Below are 12,092 nucleotides of genomic sequence, written 5' to 3'. Positions count from 1 at the left end.
ACAAGTTATAGCATATATTTTTGACAAATAAATGCCTCATTCGGAGGTGCTTTGCGAGGGTAGGGGAAGGAGCCCCACAGCACAGAGAAATGCTAGACAGGACAGGCGTAGTCAACCTGAAAGCGGTACTACTCTGAGAGAGAAGCACCATGAGAAGAGGCGGTCATCGGCATCTCGGTGAAAGAAAGAAAGAAAGAAAACCAAACACGCTAGGGAAATAGAATCAGCCCAATGGTGAACGTAGAGGCGCTTTGGAAAGAGAAGATGAACTTTGGCCTTTAGTGGAATGTGATGATTAAGATTAAGGAACCGGTCCACGTGGTGAGATCAACCTTTGGTGAACAAACACAAGTGGACAAATAAAAACAACTAGATACTTATTTTATCCCACATTTCACATCCTCTCTCTCACTGAAACATCCACTGGTGTACTGAGAGAAGAGACCATCCTGTTCCATCACTACACACACTGGACTAAGACGAAGGGTGAGCGCAGAAGGGCTCTATTTCTCTCCTCCTGAGACAGCCTGTTGTGTGGTTCTGATAATCCTTACCAGATATGCTCTGCTGATGGTGAGATCTATATGTCTACTGCGTGTGTCTACTTAAACTTCAAAGCTTTCAGATAAACAGATCACTTGCCTTCTAAAAAGACTGCATGCTTGAAAAGATTGTCTGATTCCATAGATTTTGTTTTTAGTGGTGTATTTCGAGGGTGGTTGATTCTTCAACAAATACAACTAAAACTCAGGGGCAAAAGTAAACATTTGGAGGTTTGAGAGGATACCGCAGTACAAGATGGAATATGATGTCACAGTCTTTATTTATATATACACACACACACACACACACACACACACACTGAGAACTTTATTAGGAACACCTGTCTTGATGACAAAACTAAATGTTCACATTTGTTTGTTTCAAATTTGTTTTTCTCATTCATTCAGGTCTCCAGCATTAATTTAATTTGCTGTCCTCAAATACCTTATACAAAATAGTGAAAAAGAGAGACAGATAGAGAGAACATAGGAATATGTTAATAAAACATTCAGTCTAATAAATATATAGTCTTTAATGTTAAGCTACTGTCACCTTTCATCTGGTCTATAAGAGAAGTGAGGTCTAGATTTATATATATAGATATGCCGGATGGAGTATACATGTGGGTAAACCAAATGAAGTAATGAGGTCTAGAATTAGTTTAATTCAGCTTTCTTGAATGAAAGTTGAAACAATTCTCTAATTCTCTACTATTCTCTTTCACTTGCCACGGAAAGCCAGTAGGGGGCGTGGGTGGTCAGGGTACTCACCTGTGTGACCTTGAAGACAGAGATTGGCTGGGAGGCACTCTCCCCATGAGCCACCAGCAGGTCAGCTGACCATCCCTGTTCAATCCGTTCAATCAAGGAATGGTAGAATAAGCCCCACCTTTACAGACTGCTTACACATACATTTGTTCAAGAAGAGTTTCCTGTAATCTTACCTGTGAACATTATTTTAGAAAATTGTGCCTTTTTGCCTTCAACGTTGTGACAATTTTGTCTTTAATGTTTTAACCAATGAGTGGCAGGAAAGGTATTCTATTGGATTCAGATCCGGTGACTGGGAAGACCACTGAAGAACACTGAACTCATTGTCACCAGTTTGAGACGACTTTTGCTTTGTGACATGTTGCATTATCATGCTGGAAGTATTCCCCACACCATTACACCACCTCCACCATGAGAAGGTGTACAGGTGTTCCTTATAAAGTGCTCAGTGAGTGTGTGTGTGTGTGTGTGTGTGTATATATATAAATAAAGACTGTGACATCATTGATCTGGGGTCAGTTTCCCGAAAGTTTTGTCGCTTAAATAGTACTTAATTTCAACCCTACCACAAAGCTGCGAGAGTAACAATTGTAAAATGAATGTTTGCTGGTCAATCTTGTGTGTGAATTATGTTTATTTAAAAAAAGGTTACATCTCCTAATTTAATTGTGTACCTATACACGATAGTACACATTCCCAATTGTGTGTCCTGGTTCACGCAGTTTTTGGACGATCATGATTTGGGACTTCATTTGACCAAGGTGCTCCACAGAGAGATTCAGGAGGTATTTTATCCCAACAGCTCTAAGATGTTTGAATGATTCACTGTAGGCTGTTGTTGGAGGTTCATATATCACACTTGGATTGATTTCTATTTCCTAGTTGTGAATATTAGTGTTTTGGGATATGGCATGAACATTTTGTTGCCCATATATATATATACACACACCTGCTGTATATACATGGATACCTGCTGCTAAAAATGTATTTCCCCTTGGGGATTAATAAAGTAATCCTCTACTCTCCACGTCTCCCCCTAGTGGTTTAGACAGGAGGATGCAACGTTACGTCTACATTCAGATGAACACTTATGAGTTTGGGAGAGACATACTGCATGTTTTCTTTTTAATAGAAATTCATGTGCATGAAATCGTTTTTTTTTTCATGCATTGTTAGCTTATGAAAAATAACTTTTAGCCTGAAGAGTATTTACAATATTTAGGGGTTTGACGAATGACTATCGTAGATGGGGTAGATTGCTGCAGACCCCAATGCTACAGACCGCTTTTCAGTCTTTTCCCATATATATCTATATATCTATCTATATATACACACACACACACACACAATTAGGTGTAGGCATATTTTTTTAGAACACTTTCAATGGGACCATTGATAATAAACTGAAGGACTGCGCCAAGTGACCAAAACCATCGGGAACTATAATTCCCACAATCCACAGAGGTTCGTTTTTGCGATTGCGTCACGTATGCGACGAAGTGGTACCAAACAAAATCTTCGGCGGTGTGTTCGTGGATAACTGTTACGGATAAATGTAACCAAAAAACCATTAAATATGCCTTCCAAGACTATTAATTTAAACAATAATTTAGAATTTCCTAGATTACAGTAAATTATGTGTAGAAATGTAAACTGAGTGAGTTCCAATGCTCGTCGTTTAGCCAGACAATCTTAACAAACACCCTTACCGCCGTAGTTCGACATCCAATGCCTCTCGGGGATGTCTAATGCGATGTTTTTTTTTAAAATAGATATAGTTAAGAACCTTCAAAATTGATAACACAGGAGGTGCCATATATTTCAAACTATCCGGCGACGATCTTAGAATATAAATTATTTTTTTGACAGCTTCTACTATGCACTGCAGACTGGACTGTGCAGGGACTTGGTGACGTAGTTTCCCCTCTTTCTTCCACAGGAGCATTGATCTTGGAACCCAGAATTTGGAGAGTTGGTTTTAGTGAGACGACAGGAGAACCACCTCGTGATGGAAGGCGAGCAGCCTCAGGAAGAAAGCACCAAAGCCCAGGCCCCTCCATCTAGCTCCAAGAAGCCAGAAAAGGCCATCTATGTGCCCAAGAAAAAGCAGGACGGCCCCAAAGACAAGACCCGAACCCAGGGAGAGGCCAAACCGAGACCCAGGCCTCGTTACACAGACAAGGCCCGAAAGAATGCCAAGAACAAGAAGGACAAAAGCGGAGGCGGTAAGACGGTGCCAGCCGAACAAGAAGGAGGCGACGGAGTTTTGAACGGCGGCGAGGAGAAGGTACAAGGTGAGGAAGAGAAGCAGAATGACGGACAGCCTGCCACACCGAATCAGGGGGGAGACGTAGAGGTGGGCTCCCGTCTGGAGGCGGGGACAGATGCATCCCCTCAGCAGCAGGAGGAGGAGGAGGAGGAAGATGAGGAGGAGGATGGTTGGGATGCCCTTTTCAATGACGATGGGGAGTGCCTGGATCCTCACGTACTGGAGGAGGTGAGCAGTCTTAAGTCTCTCCCCCGTTCACGCTGTCTGTCCCCAGCTAGCAGCTCACCCATATGGTTGCCAGCAATCTGAGTCACTGTTGAAGTTGTGTTGGTCAGTCTCCCTCTTCCTTTTCCCTTCTGTCTCTTCCTCTCTTCCCTCATTCTAAAATTCATCTCTCCCTCTCTCTGCCCCCCCTCCCCTTACCCCTCTCTCTGCCATATTTAAAATAAAATCAAACTTTATTCATGTAGCATATTTCATCCACAGATTCAATCCAATGCACTTTACAGAAAGAATGAATTCAAGCATTTCTCTCTCTCTCTCTCAGCTGGCCCAGAAGAAAGGCAGGAAGAAGCCTTCGGTGCAGGAGGCAAGGTTTGACTACTACCGCGGCGACGGCGATGGGGAAATTGACCTCCGGGAAGATGAGCTGTCCAACATTGTTGAGATCTATGACTTCCCCTCGGAGTTTAAGACAGAGGACCTGCTCAAATCCTTTGAGTCCTACCAGTATGAGCAAGCATTTTTCATTATTCCTTAATTAAAGGAGAAAATATATATATTTTTAGTATATTTCTCATCAGTCCACCGTTGATATGGTCGCTAAACAATGATGTGGAGTGATGATAAATGTACGTGACAGTGAATGTTGATTAAAGTACTCCTTTTAAAGTGCAGCTTGTATTAAGATAGCCGTTAGATTAAACCCAGACCTTCCTGGACCTAGATTAAACCCAGACCTTCCTGGACCTAAATTAAGACCAGACCTTCCTGGACCTAGATTAAACCCACACCTTCCTGGACCTAAATTAAGACCAGACCTTCCTGGACCTAGATTAAACCCACACCTTCCTGGACCTAGATTAAGCCCAGACCTTCCTGGACCTAGATTAAACCCACACCTTCCTGGACCTAAATTAAGACCAGACCTTCCTGGACCTAGATTAAGCCCAGACTTTAACTATGTAGCATCTTTAATGGAGAGTCTCCATTGAAAAGTGATATAGTCTAGAATGTGGCTAAATCTGTGTTTGGGGAAACTGCCTGCCCTAAATGTATGCCAGCACACATGTATGCCTGATAAAGTGTGTTTGTGTAGGTCAAGAGGCTTTGACATCCAGTGGGTGGACGACGCACACGCCCTGGGTCTCTTCTCCAGCCCCATAGCAGGTGAGTCACACACACACAATTAGAAGAACATCTGTTGTCACATACCTCATCTCAGCTGAGCTGTACCAGGCCACCGGTGAGAACTACAACTGTCTCATCTGAAGCTACCTGACTTTATTTTTTCTGTGAGGCCAGACAAAATGTGTATATTTTCACTCTTGGTTTGTATAAGTCATTTTTATAAAGGTTTATTAAATAAAGGTTTTCCATGTTTTCATACCTGTTTTAACTACAGTATGCCACAGTTGGTGTGGACTTGGGTCGTATTCATGAGGCACAAAACAGGAGAGAACCTTTTTCAAACCAAGTGAAACAGTGAGGGCAGTACCTCAGTTTGTCCAATGAGAACACAGATTTTCGCTTGCCGGCGCAAAACACTTTGCTATGTCGTGCGTAAGCCTAACACATTGTTTGAGACATGACTTCACTTTTAAAGGTAGGAAATTGTCTGACAAATTTGGGTTTTGAGGCAAACTATCCTTTTGGGTAATATAACCCTTTATTTGACAGCTTTGTTTCAGCTGGTTTTTACCCAGAATTGACTACGAAACTGTGTAATAACAAAGGGTACATTCTGGTACTTATCGCAAACATTCAGCACGATTGGTAACTACCTTGTACTAAATGGCGCAAAGTAGTGCTTGAGTCATTGAATCCAAAATAAATAGTGAGTGTCATTGATAGTAAGTACCTGCTTAATACCAGGCTGTAAAAGAACGGATGACCTGCTGTTGATGCTTGATTGTGGAGCTGGATACAAGTTTATTCTAGTCTTGTCTGGTTGCCAGCTGGAGAAGCCCTGAGGACCAAGCATCCCCTGCTGAAGGTGCGACCGCTCTCCAAAGCCTCCGTCATGACCAAGGCCAAGGCACGCAGCTGCTCAGGTACCCACGGCCTTCATCCTCATCCTCTCATCCATCTGTCCTCGCATACACTCATCCCTTAATCCATCCGTCTTCTCGCTCTCTCATCTATCAACCCGTTACATTTCATCCACTTTTCAATGTATCCATCATTTCATTTGCTCGTTCTTTAGTGTTACGACATTACCCCCTCCCCCGTCCCTCTCTTCTCTTCTCCTCTCCTCCAGACTACCTCCTCCCTGCTAAAGAGCGTCCCCAGACCAGTGCAGCGCTGGCCCGCAGGCTTGTGATCGGAGCCCTGGGGATGAAGAGTCCCCAGAGCCAAGAGGCCCGCGACGCAGAGAAGAGAAAGCTACAGGCGGCCAAAGGTAATATCGTTATGAGGGACATATATGCTAAAGTTTGTAAACATTCTACCAGGGTCGGGGGGGGGGGGGGGGGGGCAATTAATTTTTCTGTAACATTTTGCTGAAAAGGAGGTGAAATTACATTCCAAATGAAAACATTTCCTTCAAAATGTGTATGTTTCGTTCATTGAAAAGAAATGCCGTTTTTCCAGTTCTCGCATTGGAAATTCAATTAGCTTCCTGAATAAGGTTAATTGATCCCTGGATTTCACCGTTTGGTTTTCATAATCTGCCTGCCTTGAAGGGCGTCTACCACTAGGGGGAGGTAGACAACAAGTACCAGAACATTTGCCCCACGGATCCGTCTCAATTGTCTATATAGACTTCCTTGTCCCACCTCCCCGAATTCATCTGCACAGATCTGAAAAGAATTGACAAGAAAACCTGTCCAGTTGTTCTGCCTCAGTACTTATGAAAAAAAGACGTAGATAGATATATACTATGAAAGGCCTGCATCTAGTTTTTATGAAAACACTCAATTTCATGGAAGAATGGAACATGGATGGTAAAGTTATGTACCCGAGGTGCAAAAAACAGCAATCGAAGAATTGAGCTGCATCTAGAGAATCGTCAGCTGAGATACCTCAGCCGGCTCAGCTGACTGTTTCTTTGCAACTCTTTCTCAGCAAAAAATAAATAAAATGGAGGTGCTTTAAAAACAACCATGTTCAGCAGGGCACAATGTTATGAAATGTTTAATTGAACGAAAATGGTCATGTTTGAAAGACCAGGCCGGGAGCGGTAGTAACGATGGCCGCTGATTGGCCGGGTTTTGATGGTGATTTCTCGCCACGCCCACCAAACGGGAGCCAACGACTTCCGAGAAAGTTGAAGAACGTTGCGCACCGCTGCAAGAGTTCGTTGACCAAGCCAACGTGCCCCCAGTTATATAGTTGATTTCAAGGCTGAGCCTCCCTCCTAGGGATGGACGTTTCCGGAGTCGTCGTTCCCCCTCCGCCCTGTGTTGCCGGGCAGAACTTCTTTACTCTGTAATCAGAGCAGTCAATTCCCCCCTCACAGTGGATGTATAAGTATACATATACATAAAGCCATAAGTGCTTGTCCACTCTCAGGGCCAGTTAGGGGGGGGGGATCGAGAACTCTCACGCCTTCTCTCTCTGGGAACTGACTGCCTTTGTTCCTGGTATGACTGTGTTGTTGTGTTCCTATTTGAGGTCATGTGCTGTAATGTAACTCCTGTACTGTACATAATGTACTTGGTTTTAGGCACTTGTGGAGTTTGCCTTTCTGACTTCTCCTAATACCCAGTCATGTTTTGTATTAACCACTATTGTATTAATCACTATTAATGTCTTGCTGCCTTCAATTCCAACCCATTTCATGTGATATGGCAATAGTGGCGATGCAGTACTCTTCACAATTTGGTCGACCCAGAGCATATTTTTATTTGAGCTAACAAATTTGGGAATAATATTTAGAGAAATCAATGCAAATGCAAGACTGATGGAAATAGTGGCTGTACAAATATTATATGTTTTGTCTTGTTGTCACCCTTTTGGTGAAATGTGTGTATGTAAAGGTGTCTTATATCAATGCAAATTTAGTACGATAGTCGCCTAGCTTAATGGCGCGGAAATTACTTTTTCTCTTTGGTCACCGAAGGTGGCCTCACTAAGAGAAAAGCCACCTCCCTGTGCACAACGGTGACCCAGCACTGTAAAGACAGACAACCAGAGTTTTCATCGTAAAAAGTTTACGAGTAAACGTCTTGCTTCATTCACAGGTTTCTCCATCACTCCATCACATCCTTTAATAGAGGGGCGCTCCCTCATTGCCATGTTTACTGTTCACTTGTCTTGCTTAAGTTTATAAGCCTTAAACTAAGGACTGTGTGGTCTCATGAGATCAAAAAGCAATTAACATTATGTCATTAACCATGTCGTCAACGCTTGGTGTAAATAATTAGCGCCATGTTCCGTAATGTTTCAAGTTGTGTGTACCAGACAGAGTTAGCTTAACTTACAGTTAAAGCTCTATAAGTAGCTGTGGTTTGACCCTATTGAACAAAGTAGAAATAGTGGGTCTACTGGTTAAGGTGAAGGTGATTGTGAAAGTGTAGCGTCATCATGGTGTTTTTGTAATCTTTGTCTTTCAGATCAAAAGCGTCTGGCAGCCAAACAAAGGGAGGACGCTTGGGAGGGCAACTGAGGGGGACTAAGAACTCTGCCCTCTGCCCTCTCCCCTCTCCCCTCGACGACACACACACACACACACACCCCAACACACACCCTCCCTCACCCCCCAGAGGGCAGCTGCCCCCGAGACTAACTCCTGTCCTGCCTCTCCTGGCCCCCCCGGAGCCAGGAGCTGAGCCCAAAGCCAAGGACTGCAGCTTTCACTCACACTGGCACCCCTGGCAGCTTTAGAGGGGTGTTGACAGGGTACAGGGAAGTGAACCCCCGGGGCCATTCAGCATCGTGAATCCAACCTGGCTATCCCAAATGTTTTCAAATACTCTTGAGCGTTTGCTTGAGTCTGCCTGGAGTTCTGGGCGGACGGGGTTCGCGCTTTTGGGACTTATACGATTGGTTCCATTGCGCCAGGCACGCTCAATCAATCACAGCTATTTGACAGTTCACAGTATTTGAAAGGGTTTTAGATGCTATTTAGGTCTACTAGGAATATATGTGGTCTTGCATATTATTAAGAGAACCTTCCTCTTTTCAGTGAGTTATGTCACCGTTTTTAAGGTCAGTCTTGCTTTCTTTTCCCAAATAGCTTATTGTAACCAGCAACCGTGTATGTTATCGGGCCAATTCGCGCTCAAGGTGTAAATATCTCAGCCAGCACAAGACCGTTTGGTTTGAAACGCTAGCGTGGAACCGTATACGCATCCAAAGAGAGCGATCTGGTCTCTGTTTGGATCCTTTCACAGTACAATCCTCCCTTCCTTCATGTTCTCACAGATCTAACTCGGTTGGATCGGTCACAGCAAGCTTTTCAACGCATCGCTTTCACCCAGTCGTATCATGTCACCTTCGTGATTGTGATTGTTGTGTTTTTTAATTGGTCAAACAGGGCCCTGTGAAAGGCAAGTCGCTTCTGCATGAGGATCCAGGGCTCTTGGGGGTGGTGTTTTGCCGTCAGAGCCATACCAGGGGAGGCTGGTGGAGGTAGAAATCAGAGGATGGGGCTCATTGTAATGGATGGAATGGTATCAAACACACACGTTTGACACCATTCCTCGTTCCATTCCGTGCATTACTGATACCATTCCTCATTGCATTCCATGTATTACAATGAGCCCGTCCTCCGATTTCTACCTCCACCAGCCTCCCCCCTGAGCCATCCGTATACTGTATTCTAGAAGCTCTCCTACAGTTTTAGACGTTTGATAGGCACCAAATTGGCACTAAAAAGCCCATTTTGATTTTTTATTGACGATGGGTGCAACCAACCTACTGAATGCTGTAGAGTATTGAGTCATGTGGATGGTGAGCCCTGGCGTTTCGATATGCATCTGAACGTTACACAATGTTGTGCCTCCTGAATGCAGCCCCAGTAGTCTTGAAACATAATGTGTACCCTCCTGTTTAGTTTTTTTTCATTCTGTATTGTTTTTATTGTCTTTATATTATTAATCGCTCATAAGGCCTCAATAGTTGTCGTTAAGAGTGTGTATCTCCCTCCCCCTCAGCATCTGCAAAAGCACAGTTTTCCGTTCAGGTATCAAGCAGCTCAATAGCAACCAGAAGATACACCAAATACAAGTGTGACTATTTAGTTAGACCCCTAACATTTATGTTTTAATACCTGTAGTTTTTAATTATACATATATTTTCCCTTCCCTTTCAGTTCACACTGTTGTTGTCCCCGTGTTTCTATTATTTGTGATTATTAAGTAAATCATTTTAAATGCCTCTGATAGTTCTCTGTGTCTTTGGTGTGTTGCCTCGTGTGAATAATCAATGTTTGCAGACAGGTTTTCTTAGTCCGTCACAAAGATGTTTGCGAACAATAACCAAGGGCTCCAATTCGCTTCTGCTAAAAGTCCGCCGCACACCACAAAGTTCTTTGCTATGTTGCTAATTTCGTTAATTCTTTTGACAAATAAAACATACCTACAGCTATAGGCAACTCATTTAACCACAAACTGAAGAGTCTGATATCATAATCAAACCACTCAGCCTAGATTGGTGCACCAACTTCAACTCGGGAGGCTTTTCTCATGTTTTTATCATTTGCATAAGCTAAATAAATAGAACTTTAACTGCCACTTTGGTTTAGTCTTCCTTCAGTTACCTTCATGCATTTGCTTACACATTTAATTGACCTTTTTGTTTCCTCTCTGTAAACACCATCACGACTGTATGGTTATTTCAGTACTGTATAGGCCTACTTCGGGTCCTGGCAATAGTGGATAATATTCAACATAAAAACAGATACATAGGAAAGACTGGAGCATATGAACCTGTTGAGACTGCGACACGCACAGTTCTGTGATTAGTGGGAGCTAGGTTTATATTATTTTCCCCTCCCAATATTACCCTAGATTGAATATTACCATCTATGAAGTACGTATGCATATTTTCCTATAATCTACAGTGAAATGTTCAAGATATTGTCCTATTTTATACCGTATCAAAAACACTCACGGTTGCATGATCTCATCCTGAGGTAGTAAATCGACACAAAGAGTGGAGTGTTGATGTATGCTTGGAACATTGGCATGTATTCAATGTTTTCGGGAATATAGTCTACGGAATTTAGAAGGGTAATTCCAGAACACTAGGCCTACTTCCACATATGTGTAGAGGATGGTACTGTTATGCCAAATAAGTGTCTATTTTCACCGATTGTTAATAATTGAACATGGAATGGCTCATTTGCCCTTGAAAATTCCTCAGAACTCCCATTTACTAGAGTTGACACCACATTATCAAATTGGTCTTTGCACATGTTTTCTGCGCTGCCTGCCACTGCTGTCCTAAGTGGTGTAGTTCATCAATTTTTCCTCACTACATTTCCCACCATACATTGCCCCAACCAGCTCAGCTGTTAACACTAAAGCCAAATGAGTTAATCACTCATTATATCAGCTATATCCACATAATATTGTCTACATATGACTCCTGGTTCATTATTGTGTTGACTATCATCCTCACAGAACCATTTTGCAGAGTTGGGGGGGCCAATGTTATTCCAGATAGAATAACATTAGTTTAATTGGGCATTGAATATCTCCACTTGTGTAACAATTCAATTTCTGGAATAACCGGAACTCTGACAAAATAGACCTCCAACTGTGCTGTACTTAGTTTTTTCTAGCCAGTAACAGTGCCCAGTCTTAATCATGCCCTGCCCTGCCCAAGCATCATGTGAGATCTGAACCCAGCCCATAATCTCAGGCTTTAGGGTCGGTTTATGAGGAGCTAACGTGACACAGGGCTGCCAGCCTCTCTCTCTCTCTCTCTCACACACACCAGACAGGCAAGCAGGCATTAACAACATGTATACACACATCACCAGGCTGTGTAGGAGGTGACGTGTTACAAGGCTTACCCTGATAACGCCCAACACACACTGTGGACGTCTGTAGGGAGAGATGCCAGCAGGGCTGTCATATACCCACCCAATGCCCACGTGTCAGGGGCAGGGGTAGGGTGGCTGGGGTAGGGTGGCTTTAGGTAGAGGTTGGCACACAACCACACACACACACACCCCAGAGAAGAGAAGAGTAGAGAGGGGAAAGGGGGGGTGAAGACTTGCATCATGAAATGGGTGCTCTGATCCCTGTGCTCCATTTCCTCTGTGTCACCTCCCAAGACCCACGTTGTTGGATACTGCTGCTGCAGTTGAGCTTTCGACGTTTTAACTGTCGTCATGTATT

The 12,092-nt window shown here is 43.4% G+C and overlaps 1 protein-coding gene across 1 annotated transcript; it reads left to right on the top strand.

Moving 5' to 3' along the window:
- Positions 1-2,799: 2,799 nt before the first annotated feature.
- On the top strand, positions 2,800-10,122 carry r3hcc1l (R3H domain and coiled-coil containing 1-like). Its single transcript, XM_083693673.1, has 7 exons — positions 2,800-2,868; positions 3,253-3,810; positions 4,130-4,311; positions 4,901-4,971; positions 5,760-5,855; positions 6,062-6,202; positions 8,358-10,122. The coding sequence occupies exons 2-7, from the start codon at positions 3,322-3,324 to the stop codon at positions 8,408-8,410; spliced, it is 1,032 nt and encodes a 343-aa protein (XP_083549799.1). The 5' UTR covers positions 2,800-2,868; positions 3,253-3,321; the 3' UTR covers positions 8,411-10,122.
- The last annotated feature ends 1,970 nt before the right edge of the window (positions 10,123-12,092 follow it).

The sequence above is a fragment of the Argentina silus genome (assembly GCF_951799395.1).
Source record: "Argentina silus genome assembly, chromosome: 22".
NCBI lineage: Eukaryota > Metazoa > Chordata > Actinopteri > Argentiniformes > Argentinidae > Argentina > Argentina silus.
This window is presented reverse-complemented; position numbering and strand designations above follow the sequence as displayed.

Coding starts and splice junctions, on each gene's coding strand:
- r3hcc1l (XM_083693673.1), top strand. CDS start 3,322: ATGGAAGGCGAGCAGCCTCAGGAAGAAAGCACCAAAGCCCAGGCCCCT. Junction 4,312..4,900: donor AAATCCTTTGAGTCCTACCA/GTATGAGCAAGC, acceptor GTGTTTGTGTAG/GTCAAGAGGCTTTGACATCC. Junction 6,203..8,357: donor AAAGCTACAGGCGGCCAAAG/GTAATATCGTTA, acceptor TTTGTCTTTCAG/ATCAAAAGCGTCTGGCAGCC.